We start from the raw sequence: 17,322 nt of genomic DNA on the forward strand, positions 1-17,322 counted from the left end.
AATCATATGACAGATCTATTGATTGTAAAAAAGTTATTATTTATCTAGAATCATTTTAGCAAATCAAGCAATTCAATGGAGACGAGGACCCCTATTACAGTAAGTGAATGCAGGTGACAGCAAATCAATCATCTATCTCTTATCAATCGGAGGCCCTAACCCTTGTTACATCAAAAGAATGACGATTTCCTTTTATTATATTTTTTTGCTAATTAGTTTAATTTTGTATTTATTTGTGTCTTATTTTTTATTATATTTTATTTTGGTGATAGTGTTCTTTAATATACTTATAGATAATATATAATTATTAGTTTAAATCATTTCTTTAATACATTTTATTATATATTTTATGTTTTACATATTATTTTATCATTCCATGACAGTTGTGTGTCTCTGTTTCTGTCTATTGGACATTCTTTGATCATAGATGGTGCTAAGCTTCACTTTTAGCCTGCTACAGACCAGGTTTGCCCAGCAGCATAAGTTACCATGGTTACATGGCTGGCATTCACATTAGCCACCTTGGTGGAATAGGGTTGAGGCTCAGATTGATGGAACGGAAACCTGAGCCACAGTTATGGCTTAGCCATGGTTAAGGCTTAGCCAGAGTCATAGTTTCCATGGTTACTGAGTTGGGGCTAATCTCAGCCTCTTTGATGGAACCGAACTCTCACTCATATTAGCCAGACAGACAGACAGACAGACAGACGACTTTATTAATCCCTTTGGGAGGTTCCCTCGGGGAAATTAACAATGGCCAGACTTGGCCATTTAAGCTTGGCTTTGCCTTTAGCCTTCTTAATGGAATAACCCCCTGGGGGGTATTGCACAAAACTAGAATAAAGAAATCCAGCATAATTGAGCAAGCGCGGCTTGAACTAGTCTGCTTGGCGCATCCTGGCTTAATTGGTTGCATGTTTGCCGAACCAGGATGAAAAGGCGCGGCTAAGTTAAGCCAGGTGAAGATAGTTGGGATAAGTGCGTGTTCATGGCATACTTAAATAGACCTCGCGATCGCTCACAGAATCACCGATGAGAACATGGACAAAAGTCGTGCGTCATGCTTTACGGCAGCCAAACAACATCTCCTGATGGAGTTCTAAGAAGAGGTGAAAGAGTCCATATGTAAAAAAAAGGCAATACTAATGCCATAATCAAAGAACGTGAGAAAATAGCGGACCGGCTTAATGCGTAGTCCAAAACTGTCCAATTAATAAACAGTGCTCCACTGGAACTGTCATAATTAGGCTACAATTAAAGGACTAAAGGAGTTACTTTTCAAGTTACTCAGGAAATGTAGAGTATGATTAAGTGCAAACAATTATCCACAATGTGTGTCATTTCATCTATTTTTCTCATTATACGTTTTTATCTATTTTATCTTTCTATCCTTCATAAAGAACAAACTTGTCTGGCCATAAAAGGACCTGGAAGCAAGTTCAAATTAAATATCCGAACATTTTGCAGGCTGCTAAGTGACTTTAAAGTAGATAACAGTGAACAAATGAGGTGAATAGTTTAGGTGTCTGCTGATATGATGAATGTCTGTATGATTGTAGCAGTAAAAAAAAATCCAATAGAACTGGCCCAGGGGGCGGCCCACCAAGCCAGGATATGACCCCAGCGGAGGAGCTGGCACTCCATTTAAATAAAGGGAGGCCAGTGATGGAGGAGATCCAGGGAGGGACAGTAACAGACTCTGTCCCAGCCACAGAAACTGTCCGCTTCATACAAGGTACATATTGCAGTACTACTGCACATGGAACACAATCAAATAAATATATGATACTGTCTGACTTTGGATTTCCTTGCAGTGTCTGGGAACACACTTACACTTCTAGGGCCAACAGAAGATGATCCAGTTAGTACATTGTATTGAAATCACAGGCTTGGTATGTCCTGTGAAATCTTAATTCAAGTTCTCTCAATACATGTATGTATATGGCAGGGGGAAGGCACATCTGCAGCTGCAGAATTCACTTCTGCAGATGAGGAGACTGTGTCACTGGACTCCAGAAGGCTTGTGATATGTCAATTTTACGGAAATATCCTGCTTATTTAGTCCATAAAGGATATGAAGTCAGTGATGTGGTGAGAATAGAAAACATGTGTAACAGGACCCAGATGCTGCACAGTCTCCTAAGCAGCCTGGTAACATGGTGAGTGTTGGCCAAAGTAAATCTACATTATGCACAAATCCTGCTGTGCTAATTGACATTTCTTTTACAGACGTCACAAACTGTCAGAACACTATATGTAAAGCAGCCGGAGAGACAGATAGAGCTGGCAGATGTGAAAATCACACTCAAGAAGAGAAAGCTCCAAGAAATGGAGCTGGACATTGAGATTAGACGCCTGACACTCAGGAAACCGGATTAGAAAATCCAGAAACTACAAAGAGAAGTGAGTATTTCAGTGCAGACAGTAACCATAACTGCAATACAGTGTTTTAATCTTTGTTGCTTTTGCTCTCTCTATTCCAGGATCCAAGCAACCAAGACAAATGAGGACAGCCAAATAAAAACAATTCAACCAGAAAACATTGTGGTGTCCTCCCTTTTTCATGAATGTAAAAGAGAAGACGCTTTCATGCCTAAATGCTCGTCTGAGGATTAGGGCTTCCTCATCCAGTACATCCTCCAAAAAAGCTGTGTTTTGTAATCTCAATTACTGCAATAAAACACATATTTATGAAACCTCTGACAAGCAGTCTTCATTAGCATAGCAATATAACACTTGGCCGGAGTAATAATACTACCACTTGAATCAATATAAAAAGACTGCTGCAATTACAAACAGCCAACAGATTTAAATGAAATGAGAAATGACCATATATGTAATATTTTAATACAGGATAATTAAAATGACGCAACATACCTAGAAAGACCATGGACATGCAGTAAAACACATTAATTCCTCACGGGATTGACGGTGAAAATACAGGTGAATCACTAGGATTAATCTTAGCCTGGCTGTTAGCCTGGTCTGGAGCAGGCTAGCTGCAGAGAATAAATCACCATAGCGACTTGGCCGGGTTAAGTTTGAGCTGCTTTCATGCAACCGACTTGAGGCTAAATTCAGCCAGGATAACCACCATATCCCGGCTCAATCCTAATTGGCTACATGTGAACGTGTCAGAGGAGAAAGTGAAAAACATCAAGTTCAGTCAGAAAAGGTCAAAGCTGCGACTGACGTGAAAACTACAGCGACTGAAACACTTTAGAAAACAAAAAACACGTCAGCTGTGAAAAGATCCTGATTCTACATCTGAGGGAAGAAAAAGTGGAAACATGGAACAACCATCACTGATTCAACTCATGTGACAACATGAATGACTTTCAGTTGTGGATGAAACATCTGACATTTACAACAGTAACAGAGAGTCAGTGAACTCACCCCAGAGTCTCCAGTCTACAATGTGGACTCTCCAGTCCAGAACACAGCAGCTTCACTCCTGAATCCTGCAGCTTGTTCTTACTCAGGTCCAGGTCTCTCAGGTGTGAGGAGTTGGACTTCAGAGCTGAGACCAGAGAAGAACAGCTGATCTCTGTCAAACTGCAGCCCCTCAACCTGAATAAAGAATAAAAGATGAGACTTTAGACAAAGTTGCTGCTTGAAACCAGTAGTATTGTTATTATTATTAATATGATACTATAATTAAAGTTGATATCAGTCTAATGTTTATGTCTCATTAATAGAACATCAATAACATTGTAGTTGTATATAAATGTCATAAGTCCTGTTTAAACTTAGAAGCTGACACAACTGTTATATTTCTGCTCCTGGTCTCTCTTCTGTCTCTACCTCACCTCCCTCTTTCACTTTCTCTCCCCCTCCTCTCCTCTGTCCTCCATTTTGTCCTTTCACCACAACCGGTCGAGGCAGATGCTGCACATGTTTGAGTCTGGTTCTGTCACAGATTTTCTCTCCACTGCCCCCTAGTGTTTGTTCATTGTGTGAACTGTTGGTTTCTCTTGTCTTTCTGTCTTAACATGAACAGAGACTTGAGAGAATGTTGTGATTTGGTGTTTTTATTCAGTTCAAAACAAGAATCACAACCAGCTGACAAATCTTCAATTTCATCATCTCCAGAAACGAACTGAGAAGAATGAGAAGAACTGACTTCTGTGTGTATTTGATAAACCAAACCATGAATCATCACTGACTGATGATGTTATTGATCATGTCTGAACTCACTCAGCCTTCCTGCAGTTCCTCACAGCTGGAATCAGTCTCTGTTTCCCCTGGTCTGATGTTCTGTACTTGCTCAGGTCCAACTCATCCAGAACCTCCTCAGACATCTGCAGCATGTAGGCCAGAGCTGAGCAGTGGATCGCAGAGAGTTCCTGTTCTCTGTTCTTTGACTTCATTAACTCTTTGATCTCCTGATGCACTGATTGGTCGTTCATCTCTGTCAGACAGTGGAAGATGTTGATGCTTCTGTCAGGTGAGATGTTCTCTGTGTTCCTCTTCTTCATGTTCTCAATGACCCTCTGGATGATTTCTGGACTGTTCTGAGTCTGACCCAGCAGACCGCCTAAGATTCTGTGGTTGGACTCCAGACAGAGTCCATGAAGGAAGCGAACAAACAGGTCAAGGTGACCATTTTGACTTTGAAGGGATTTCTTCATGGCTGCTTTCAGGAACACATCCAGAGAAGAGTAACCACCACCATCATCATCATCAACTTTTTTTCTGAAGAAGCCCTGCAGGAACTCTTTCAGTGACTTTTTCGTACTGTCTTTTTTTCTGAAGAAGTCCTGCAGTACCTCTGTCTTCCTGTTGGTGAAACCGTGGAACATGTAGACTGCAGCCAGAAACTCCTGAACGCTCAGATGAACAAAGCAGTAGACTGATTTCTGGAAGATCACGCTCTCTCTTCTGAAGATCTCTGTACAAACTCCTGAGTACACCGAGGACTCTGTCACACTTAGACCACACCGCTCCAGGTCTTCTTGGTAGAACATGATGTCTCCTTTCTGCAGCTGTTTAAAGGCCAGCCTCCCCAGCTTCAGAAGAAAGTCCCTGTCGGCCTTCATCAGCTCCTGTGGACTCGTCTCACGTCCTTTATCGTACTTGTTCTTCTTCCTCTTGGTCTGAACCAGCAGGAAGTGTGAGTACAGGTCTGTCAGGGTCTTGGGCAGCTCTCCTCTCTGCTCTGTGGTCAACATGTGCTCCAGAACGGTAGCACTGATCCAGCAGAATACTGGGACTTGACACATGATGTGGAGGCTCCTGGACGTCTTGATGTGTGAGATGATTCTGCTGGACAGATCTGCAGTTCTGGATCTCTTCCTGAAGTACTCGTCCTTCTGGTCGTCAGTGAAGCCTCGTACTTCTGTTACCCTGGCAACACATGTAGGAGGGATCTGATTGGCCGCTGCAGGTCGAGAAGTTATCCAGATGAGAGCCGAGGGGAGCAGATTCCCCTGGATGAGGTTGGTCAGCAGCATGTTGACTGATGACCTGTGTGTGACGTCAGAAACCAGCGTCCTGCTGCTGAAGTCCAGTGAGAGTCTGCTTTCATCCAGGCCGTCAAAGATGAACAAAGGTTTACAGACAGCGAGCTCCTCTGCTCTGACCTTCTCTAATGTTGGATAGAAAACATGGAGCAGCGTGAGAAGACTGTGCTGCTGATCTCTGATCAGGTTCAGCTCCCTGAACGAGAGCACAATCAGCAGATTCACATCCTGGTTTTCCAAACCCTCGGCCCAGTCCAGAGTGAACTTCTGCACCGAGAAGGTTTTTCCAACACCAGCGACGCCATTGGTCAGGACGACTCTGATGCTCCCCTGCTGGTCAGGTAAGGCTTTAAAGATGTCGCAGCACTTGATGGGAGTGTCCTGGACCATCTTCTTCTTGGAGGTCGTCTCCAGCTGCATCACCTCATGTTGAGTATTGACCTCTTCACTCTGTCCCTCTGTGATGTAGAGCTCAGTGAAGATCCTGTTCAGGAGGGTTCTACTTCCTGTTCCTTCAGTTCCTTCAGTCACATGTTCAAATCTGCTCCTCAGACTGATTTTATGTTCATCTAGAACCTTCTGCAGAAGTAGATCTGCTGAAAGACAAGCGACAAAGAATCTGAGCAGCTGAGGATTATTTTCATCAGCCACAGAAAAACTAAAAAAGTGTTTTAATAAAAAAACCCTGACAGTGTCACGTCTTTATGTGATATTGTATTCTGAAAGACAGAATCATTCTAGAATAACGGTGATGACTGTGAAGGAAAGTGTGTCATCTGCATAGAAAACAACAACAATAATAGAAAAGCTGGAAAATGAGTGTAAACAATCCTGTGTTGAACCTGTAGGGGGCAGCAGAGGATTAAACTGAATCACCTTCATTATCACTTTCATTAACATGAGGAACAGATTTCACCTTGAAACATTTTTCTCTTGTTCTTTCATTTTAAAAGTTTGTTGGTCTGTGTTTATGAAAGTGAAAGTGATGAAGAACAAATGTGAATGATCTGTTTGGTCTCATGCTCTTTACCTGGTCCTGGTCTGGGTCTCTGTCCACACTGGGGACAGCAGGAGTCTCCTGGTGGACCAGACTGGTCCCGGTATGAGGAGATGCAGCGTCTGCAGGACCAGTGACCGCAGCTGGTGAAGACTGGATCCTTCAAGACGTCCTGACACAGAGGACAGCGGGACGTCTGCTTGTCCACAGAAACAGCAAACTTGTCTCTGTGAAGACATTTCTTTATTACTAACGTGTCAGGGACAGGTGGACATGTGTCTGTGGAGACATTTCTTTATCACTAACACGTCAGGGACAGGTTTCTTCAGGGACAGGTGACACTAGACACATTAGACAGGTGGACTGTGAAGACATTTTTTTATACTTAACACGCCAGGGACAGGTGGACATGTTCTGTGAAGACATTTTTTATTACTAACATCCAGACAGGTGGACATGTCTCTGTGAAGACATTTCTTTCTATTACGCCGACAGGTGGACATCTCTGTGAAGATATCACACACGACAGGTGACATGTCTCTGTGAAGACATTTTTATTACAATGGGGATAGGTGGACATGTCTCTGTGAAGACATTTTTATCATCACATGTTCTGAAGACGTGGACACTGTGAAGACATTTCTTTTATGGACATGACAGGTGGACATGTTTCTGTGAAGACATTTCTTTATATTACTTTTATCACTGACACGCCAGGGACAGGTGGACATGTCTCTGTGAAGACATTTTTATCACCTGCCGGGACAGGTGGACATGTCTCTGTGAAGACATTTTTATCACGGCATCGCCGGGGACATGAATGTCTGTGAAGACATTTTTTTATATTACTTATCACTGACACACGCCTGTGGACGTGACTTTATTTATGACACGTCGGGACAGGTGGACATGTTTCTGAAGACATTTTTATATTACTTTTATCACTGACACGCCTGGACATGTGAAGCTAACATGGGACAGGTGGACATGAAGACATTTCTTTACATGTCAGAACTGACATGTCAGGGACAGGTGGACATGTCTCTGTGAAGACATCCTTACAGCTTTGTCTCACAGTGGTTCTCATGGACTGTTGTAAAGGTCTAACCCTGAGGCTCATCCTCACACCCTCTCTGACTCGTCAATGGTTTGACTCATTGATCAGTTTCATCAGATTCTGAATCAGTTCAGTTCAGTCTGTTGCTCACACACACATTTAGTTCTTCTTCCTTCACAAAAGTCCAGTCAAAGATGTTTCCCTCCAACAGATGGAGGTTATTTCTTATCTTAATTCAAGAGCATATCATATTGATTTGAGAGCATTATTTATTGAGTCTCTTACTTTGTCTCTGAGGCTCCAGGTTCATGACTGAAGTGTAAAGGTTGGTCCATAGACCAGTCACTCTTCACAGACAGACCGCTGGGTCCTGGAGACTCTGCTCTCTGTCTCTGGTTCTGACCTCTGCAAACACAAACATCACATGATCACTGATGATGGTCTTTGTTTAGACACTTTGATCACAAAGCAGATTTCAGGTTTACAGCCTGTGGTCGCTGATCTTTGTGTAAAGATTGATCCTCTACAGCACAGGTGCCAAACTTGCGGCCCGCGGGCCATATGCGGCCCCTTAATCGATTACATGCGGTCCCCCCACTTAAATATCATGTTATAATACAAACATGGCCCACGACCTCACCTTGTTTTAAACACAGTGTGTAGCTGAGGCACAGCTGCCAGCAAGGTGATAGAATATATATGTTTTTAGAACAGTAATAATAAGACATTCGCTCATAATGAAAGCATTATTAAATTTACTCCACCGTCCTCGCTGTTCGCTTACTTGATAATTGGATAAGAACTTGGACTGAGGCTGATGGGGTTTTCACAAGTACGGGAGTACGCAAGTACGCACAAGTATGGATATTGAGAAACGGCCTCTGAAACTAAATGCAATAAAGTAACATAAAGTTGAAACATAGGAGCCGACTACCGGAGCCGCTGATGACCCAATTCGGAGTGTTAGCTCTGATTAAGTCACGGAATTGTTGAGTTGAGCTTACGCTAATCATATGATATTAGCTTAGCCTAGCCGCTACCTGTTGCGGCATATGCCTAGTTCTTTGAATATGTCCTACCACAGGAAACGTTAAGCATGTTAAGTTGTTTGGTGCTACTGGAATGACTGATAAATATTTAAATATAACAAATATTGTTATTTATTTATATTGATTTGATTATATTGTACAATGTTGAACTTGATTGATATACTGATATGTATTGTGATTATTGTGTGCACATGAGATATTTAATAGGACCTGTTTTTCATACAGGCTTGGTTGATGGCGAGCTAGAGGGTATAGTCTGGGCTCAAAGCTTGAAGGCTGTTGGAAGGATTAACTGAACCTCCACTGCTCTGGTCAAGCTGGTAGGAGGCTCCTTGCTGCAGCCGCTCCTCTTTTTCTGCCCCTTGCAATCCATTAACAGCCCACATATACACTACCTACATTCACCCCTCAATACAGACCTTTTCTCTAAATTTAGTTACTGTCAATATGTATATATAGTATGAACTGTACATACTGTGTTTTGTATGAATGGCCATTTGTGTTTTTGTTGTTAAATATTTATATGGTTATGGTTCACAATTATATGGTGTCACCAAAACTAAACTTCGCTCTGTGTCTTCCTCTCCACTCCTAGAGTCAGACTTAGTCTTCTGAACCTAGCCCAAACTTAGTCTTCTGAACCTATAACATATCTAAATAATAGCTATCTGTTCATGCTAACTGTGCTTTACTAGGGTAGCGTACATGCTACACAAGCGTTCTGGAAGGGGCGGGTTTAGCAGGGTTATTGAACTGCTATGGTGCTTCATCCTTATGGTACTTTGACCAAAGCATGTCACAGACATGTTCATTAGGACACCAGGGAACTATTTTAACTTGGGAAATAGTGTATAATATGTCTCCTTTAATGTTAAAAGGGCTTACCATAGATCTCAGGGTTTTCTGCCATGACTTTAATCCACAACAGAGTTATTGTCTCAAACATACTTTTAATGCCACCGTCACTTTGTGATCTCCAGCAGTTGATCTTCTTCTTCGACCGTGATGTGTGACCGAGGCAAGCATCCTGACATGTGTCAGAGTGAGACACAGACAGATGTGGCGAGAGAATCCGGTCATTTTTCAAAATAAAACATTGTTCAGAATCTGATAATAAATAAAACGGAAAGAATGTAAGTTATGTATTCTTTCTGTGTGCCCCGGGGGTTGGGGACCACTGCTCTACAGGTACAGTCAGCATTTAGAGTTTGTGTTTAGCGCACAACCAAGTGTGTTGTTCTCTTGTTGTCAGTGCATTGATTGCAAGTTTTTCACAAGAAAAATTTTTATGACAGTTGGTAAAAAAGCTGAAAGGTGCATTAATGCCACCTGAAATGATCTTCAGCTAACACGCTTCACTGGACACACTGTCTCTTACTTTGTCTGTGAGGATCCCATCGTTACTTCTTACTCTTCACAGACAGACCGCTGGGTCCTGGAGACTCTGCTCTGTCCTCGTCTTCCTCCACACAACCACTCATCTGCTGGACTTCAGTCATTCTGAGAAACACACACAAACACACACACACAGAAACACAGACACACACACAAACACACACATCAGATCATTACAGACGGACTGAATGTATAAACCGTCCCAATATACAGATTTACAGAGAATAACTTGTTTTCTACTGTAAAGTGTAAACCTCATATATAAAAAGCACGTCTTCTCTTTGTTGTTGTCATGAGTTTGTGCAAATGAGCTCCTCACTGACTTATCACTGCTCCACTCAAAGCATCATATTGAAAGCACTTTAAAGAGTTACCTCTCAGTTTGAGTGGAAAATCTCCTTCATGTTTCCTGGAGGACGTCTGATGTGGATCTGTGTTCAGTCCAGTGATCACACGAGAGAAAACTGTAACACATCAGGAGTTTTCTGTCAGAGAAGGTGTTTTATGAAACCTGCTGTTCATGTCACTTACATATTTGTGCCAGTAGATGGTGCTAGGCTACTCTGTATGTGACTGAAGGGCTGTTGTCTGCATTCAAGTCAGCTGATGACCTCAGTTTTGAGAGCAAAAGTCAAATTAGATCCTGGATTACTTATTAACTGCATATTTGTTCATCAAGGAAAAAAAGGACAAAGTACAATTACATTTAAATCATAAACTACAAATGAAATTGTAATATTGTAATTTTTGATCGCAACTGCAAACTTTGACCCTGGATTACTACACAGTAAAAGTACTTCACATGAAGTAAATAAAGTAATTTGTCCAATAACATTGGATTTGATACGACTTCAAAAAAAGAATAACCTCAGTTTTGTTCAAGTCAACTTTTACATTACTTTCACATTTAGGAAAAACAAAAGACGACTGACTGGAGATATGACAGGCTGGAAGTTTCCATTATCTGTCAGGATTAAGCAGTACATATACTTCATTACTGTACTTAAGTACAAATTTCATGTATTTGTACTTTACTTTGTTATTTCTAGCAACTTTTACAACATTTTATATCAGAAATTATTTTTGATACTCAAGTACAGTAAATGTCAAACTTTAAGACTTTTACTTGTACTTTTACTCAAGTATCACTTTAAGGTACTTCACTCACACACACTAAATCATCATATATTATCATATATAATCATATACAATCATAGAACAGTTCACTATTTGCCAGTCAATCTGTTGGTGGATTTATAGAATAGTTCACTATTTGGCAGTCAGTCTGTTGGTGGTTGTCTGTTGGTTTTATAGAACAGTTCACTATTTGGCAGTCAGTCTGTTGGTGGGATTTATAGAACAGTTCACTATTTGGCAGTCAGTCTGTTGGTGGTTTTATAGAACAGTTCACTATTTGGCAGTCAGTCTGTTGGTGGTTATATAGAACAGTTCACTATTTGGCAGTCAGTCTGTTGGTGGTTTTATAGAACAGATCACTATTTATTTGCAGCAGTCAGTCTGTTGGTGGATTTATATAACAGTTCACTATTTGGCAGTCAGTCTGTTGGTGGATTTATAGAACAGTTCACTATTTGGCAGTCAGTCTGTTGGTGGTTTTATAGAATCAGTTTCACGTCAGTTTGTTGCTTTAACGCCTTCTGTCTTCTCTCACTTTCACCAATCATTTAATAAAATCATTTGCAAATAGTTAAGTTTTACTTTGCCTCAATCACTTTTTTGTGTCTCATGAGCACTTCTGTCTTTTATTGATTCAAAAAAAGTTGATGACTCATGTAGAATCTCTATAAATGGAATGTGATAAATGTCGACCTCTGAGCCGTTGCTGTAGTAACGAGGGGATTTCACAGGTGTGGCATCATAAATATCAAATCTAAACCAATCAGTTGATGACATGTGGGGGCTTTTTTTCTTTTCTTTTTGAAGTAGATTTTGACTTTTAAAACCTTTACAATTTATTGTACTTTCACTTTTATTGTTCTTATATTTCACACTTTTATGTCAGTGCTTAACTTTTTGTTTGAATGATTTGCTAACTTTTTTGTTACAGTTCAGTAGAGGTAAGCGATGTGACCTTAGCAACGATGTTCGTGGCTATATTTCTCAGATTTTCAAAATAATTTTTTTTATTTTGATATGGAATGATAAATAGTTCACAATAAAGATGCAAAAATCCTATTCATTTAAAAAAAAACTAACAGAAAACCAGTGTCAAATTCCAGTCAATTAATAGTTTTCTTTTTTAACACAGTCTATAATAGAAACATTTGTATTTTGTTTCCTCTGATTCCATACATTCTCAGAGTTAACATTTCCTGAACAACATGTGGACGACTCACTGAGCTTTAACTTTACAGAACAATAAGAAAGGTTTCTTTGTTCACCAGAGAGTAAACCAGGGCTTTTACTTTTACAGCCACAAAAATATGATAAGAGCAGAGTGACAAAGATCAGTGGTTGTTAAGGCAGAGGTTTACTGGGACTGAAGAAGACTAAAGTTCACTGCAGTGATTCTTTTCTACTGAAAAAGCTTTAATCAAAAATTACATAAAAGAAATTTTTACCATCATAGATTAGTATCACAGATTAAGACTTGCTTTTTAAGAAATCCTGGATTTCGTCATTCTACTTTGGTCCTGAGAGTAGAACTCACAATAGTGTGTCGATACTGTACAGTCCATAATGAACCTCAAGGACTCACGGTAGATAAACACTGTCAAAGGATGATCTTATCTTATCAAGCTTTCAGAGACATTGAGCAGAAACATTCATAAAATATCTCCATAATCCAACACTGACAAAAACAGCGACAAGACACTTTTTTACAGAAAAACAGGAAGTTTTACCTTGTCTAACCACTTTGGCCGTGTATCTTCTGCCTTCCTCAGAACTGTCATCTGAGGTGAGGTGATCACGTAACTTATCAGCTCTTACGGAGGCGTGATCTTCGTGTCAGCTTGACCATGCCTCTTGTTGCTGCTCCTCCAGTCTTAATCTACGATAGGGATGTCCCGATACAACTTTTTCACTTCTGATACGATACTGATATTGCAGCCTTGACGATTGTCCGATATCGATATCGATCCGATATCAGCACAAATCATACATACTTTAAAGACTTATTTTGTAGTGTGGAATGTTAGAATAGGCTTATCAAGTGATATTACTTAAACAGAGAACAATAGTCAGCAACAGTATGTATGAGAAAAACTGACCCATTTATTAATAACCAATGTTTACATCAATTTTAACCTTCAACATAAGAATATTGGATTTTTTGCCATGTTAATTTCATACAGTCTATGGTTAATCAGAAATAGAAATTGGCTAGACAAATCACGTGAAACGACTAAAAGAAAATTATCAGGGATGAATCTTTTCCAGCTAATAAATGAACCAACAAGGGTTACTAAGAAAACAAGCTCCTTGCTGGATTGATACTGGTCTCACATCCAGATAGGATTATTGAATCTGGTTTCATGTCGGATTGTTTCAGCGATCATTCAGTCATCTACTGTGTATGGAAAATTAAACTTCCTAAATCAACACCGAAGTTGATTAAGGTCAGACAAGATAGGAAAATGGATCCTTTATTTTGCAATGATTTGATTAATATAAAATGGGACCGATTCCAATTAAGACCTAATGTACAGGATGCCTGGGACTATTTTTACACTGAGTACAACGAAGTGCTTGACAGGCATGCTCCGTGGAAAATGGTTGAAGTCAGGGGTGAACATCTTCCCTGGGTCACCCCAGAAGTTATTAGTCTCTTTAGGGTTAGGGACAAAGCATGGTCAACTTACCGAACGACGAGAAACAATGCTGACTGGGAAGTGCATAGACAACTCAGAAATCAATACCAAAGTAAAGCATACCATTAATCAAATAAGAATCAATGATACAATTCTACATGACTCTTTATCGGTCGCTCAAGCACTCAATCAGCATTTTGTCTGTGTCTGTTCAACTCTCTTTCCTGTCTCATATGTTAGTAACTGGTGTGATAATACTTTGCCTGTCAGCTCATCTTTCTCATTGAGAAAAATCGTGTCATTAAGAAATCCAAAGGAAATAACAGTGCAGGACTTGACGGTCTGGAAAATAGATATATAAAACTGAATATCTGAAATACAAGCCACCCTTCAGTCTGATTTTAATATTCTGGAAGATTGGCTCTCACAAAACAAATTACTTCTCAATAAAAATAAATCTGTTACTTTGTTCTTTTGGCAAAAGTTCAAAATTGAAATTCAGTTCAGATTCCTGTACAATACTCTGTAAGGATGGCACACCTTTGCAGAAGGTTGAAAAAGTTACATATCTTGGCGTATGGCTGGATCCCACATTGCCATTCAAAACACATATTAATCATACTGTACAGAAAGTGAATTGTTGTGTTCATTGTAATGTTTCACTTATAATGTCAGGAAGAAACTGGCCACACAATGCATTTTTCCTATAGTATTGTGACATTGTGTATATTTCTGCCTCTAAATGTGTGCTAGCTCCCCTTACTAAAGTTAACAGATTCTGCAGATTTATACTCAACTGTCCTTATCATACTCATCATTGTCTAGTGTACCAGCTTTCCTCTCCTCATACAAGACGACAGATTCACTGGTTTCAATATATATATATAAGTGTATTTATTTCAACTATCCCTCTTATCTCAAACAGTACTTTGTTTACCTACCTCTAATTATTGGACCAGACACTCTAGTTATCTTTACTTTTCAGTTCCACATATTAGGAAATCAACAGGCAGAAAAGCATTTATGTTTAAAGGTCCTAATGATTGGAATCATTTACCTGTGGGCATTAGATCCTCTATATCGCTTAATTGCTATAATTTTGAACTAATCAATTGTTAACCTTTCCTGCTTGTGTCTCCTGACCGTGGTCGGGGAACGCAGGGGAGATTTATATTCTCCAGGGCCGGAGTTCGCGTTCCTTTCCGGGGTTAACTCCCGAGACTTTTCTCCGCAGTTGGTATGTGGTGGCACACAAATGACAGGACGTTCGTTGGCTGAAGAGTGTTCAGTTTATTGGCTAATTGCACGTTATCGTAAAACTCTCTCCCTTTCTGCTCCGGTCGCCGTCTCTACCACTCATTCACTCGCACACACGCCGAAGAATGTAAACAAAACAACAACCGTCTTCCGCTTTTTCGGGCTCGCTCATGCGTCGCGCCTCGGCCGCGCGCACGCACTCACTCACTCACATTCACACACTGAGCTGCCTGGGTTACACATTAATGTTAGACACATCCCACAACACTACCCCCACCATGGATTGGCAATTGACACTAATTCCAGTCCATCTAAACAACATATAACACTGTACACAATCTCCATATCTGTAGGCCTAAAATGTGAAGAGAAAGCTGTGTACAAGACATTGCACAAATCAGAGAGAGAAGTCTAACGGTGATAAACCTAGCTCATTTAGCAGCGAACCTGTGAGTGAAGAAAATTTATATAAAGAAAAAAATGCAATTGTCTCTGTTTAAACAAAGAGTACATTACACATTAACACCTATTCTTCGGCAACCGGGTGTAATACTAACTGGCTGATCCTGTAATCAGAATACATACATTCAAATGGGATATAGTGCAAATATGCAAAACCATCGTCTCTTCAACTTTTTTTTTTTTTATCTTGAACAATAAACAATGAAAAGTGCTTATTTTTGCAAATGCATAGAACATTGTAAACAAAACTAGAGTCCAATGCAAACTGTAAAGGCTCCAGTGCGAACATGAGCAGTTATGACTCAGTGACCCAGTCCCCGTACCAGTTTGGTCTTCTGCGTTGACGTCTTGGCCGCAACACGCGCCGAGCCTGTAGGTGTGGCTCTCCCACCGCACCCCCACCATGGTCAAGTATCACATGGGAAGGAGTGGATGGAAGAGACCCGATCACGTTGGAATCATGAGCAGGTGGAGTAGACGGTCGGGAATCGCTGGGACCGTCAATGGAGGCAGCAGGGTAGAGAATGTGCAGGCCAAGGTCTTGGTCCGCTGAGTCCCCGTCCACATCTGGTGGCAAGATCTCCGTGGGCAACCAGTCCTGAGCTCGGTCCAGGACCCAGGTGTTGTCCAGGGGCTCACGGCTGCGGTACTGCTTTAGTTGATCATGGTGGACAACTTTGACTTTGGCTCTCGGGCTCTTTTGGATCCGGTAGACTAGATCGTCCAACTGTCCGATAACGAAGAAGGGTCCTTCATAGGAGGGGAGGAACTTCTTAACTTTGTTCCTGACATGACGTGTTCCTTTAATAAGATACCACACTGCGTCCCCAACGCTGTACTTCGTGTGGCAGGCGTTCTTGTCGTATTGCCTTTTAGCACGTGAAACTGCCTCGCCCAGGGCTTCTCTAGCGATGTTGTGAGCCAGTTCCAGCCGCTCGCGCATCCGTTGCACATACTCCGGAGCTGAAGGTGCAGGATCAGAATCCGGTGGCAAACCAGCTACAAGGTCCACTGGCTCACTTATTTCGCGTCCAAACATCATATAGTTGGGTGTGAAACCAGTAGCACTGTGTTTGGTCGCTCTGTAAGCCATGAGTGCATAAGGGATCATCAGATCCCAATCCCAGTGACAGCGTTCTGCAGTAGAGGCCAGGATCTTTTGCAGTGTGGCATTGAAACGTTCGACCTGGCCGTCGGACTGTGGTCTGAATGGCGTGGTGTGGGTTTTCTCAATGCCAAACAGACGACACTGGAATTGACATAAAAGTCCCCTCATGACTCACGCATTGTAACAAGAAGGAATTTCCAGTTTATTATATCAAATGCTTTTTCTGCATGAAGTGAAACCACTGCTGCTTTAAGTATATTGATTGTGCAGTAGTCTATTATATTTACTAATCTGCGTGTATTATTAGTTCAACGTCTGTCCTTAATTACATTACATTACATTAAATGTCATTTAGTGGACGCTTTTATCCAAAGCGACTTACAATAAGTGCATTTAAACATTTGGGTACAAACAAGAGCTAGAAGTAAGTAAGAGCTTCAAGTAAGGCAAACTATTAAGTGCTAGTCATAAGTGCGATGTATAAGCAAGTGTTTTAAGCAGTTTTTTTCTTCTTTTTTTGGTCTTCGTCGAGGTAGAGTCAGAAGAAATGTTTTTTTAGTCGGCGGCGGAAGATGTGGAGGCTTTCTGCTGTCCGGATGTTGTGGGGAGCTCGTTCCACCATTTGGGAGCGAGGACAGTGAACAGTCTCGAGTTCTGTCAATGCCTCTGCGATCCTCTCAGTGAGGGGGCAGCAAGCTGGTTTGCCGATGCAGAGCGGAGTGGGCGGGCTTGGATGTAGGTTTTGATCATGTCCTGGATGTA

At 41.0% G+C, this 17,322-nt stretch overlaps 1 protein-coding gene and 1 long non-coding RNA gene across 2 annotated transcripts; one reads left to right on the top strand and one right to left on the bottom strand.

The window, feature by feature from the left end:
* Positions 1 to 744: 744 nt before the first annotated feature.
* Positions 745 to 2,540, top strand: LOC122777335. The gene is made up of 2 exons (XR_006361311.1): positions 745 to 2,403; positions 2,484 to 2,540. It is a non-coding gene; the product is annotated as an uncharacterized LOC122777335 (long non-coding RNA).
* A 123-nt stretch (positions 2,541 to 2,663) lies between these two features.
* LOC122776881 (NLR family CARD domain-containing protein 3-like) lies at positions 2,664 to 10,050 on the bottom strand. The gene is made up of 6 exons (XM_044037642.1): positions 9,944 to 10,050; positions 7,802 to 7,921; positions 6,493 to 6,686; positions 4,198 to 6,055; positions 3,550 to 3,570; positions 2,664 to 2,670 (listed from the first exon to the last, which is right to left on the bottom strand). The coding sequence occupies exons 1-6, from the start codon at positions 9,961 to 9,963 to the stop codon at positions 2,664 to 2,666; spliced, it is 2,220 nt and encodes a 739-aa protein (XP_043893577.1). The 5' UTR covers positions 9,964 to 10,050.
* Positions 10,051 to 17,322: the final 7,272 nt, after the last annotated feature.

The sequence above is a fragment of the Solea senegalensis genome, linkage group LG11 (genome assembly GCF_019176455.1).
Source record: "Solea senegalensis isolate Sse05_10M linkage group LG11, IFAPA_SoseM_1, whole genome shotgun sequence".
In the NCBI taxonomy this organism is placed as follows: domain Eukaryota; kingdom Metazoa; phylum Chordata; class Actinopteri; order Pleuronectiformes; family Soleidae; genus Solea; species Solea senegalensis.

Bases quoted from the DNA above. Each gene is read 5' to 3' on its own strand.
- LOC122776881 (XM_044037642.1), bottom strand. From the start codon at position 9,963: ATGGGATCCTCACAGACAAA. The intron at 6,056-6,492 runs GTAAAGAGCATG...GTCTTTCAGCAG, and splicing joins GAGACCCAGACCAGGACCAG to ATCTACTTCTGCAGAAGGTT. The intron at 3,571-4,197 runs GTGAGTTCAGAC...TTCTTTATTCAG, and splicing joins AGGAACTGCAGGAAGGCTGA to GTTGAGGGGCTGCAGTTTGA.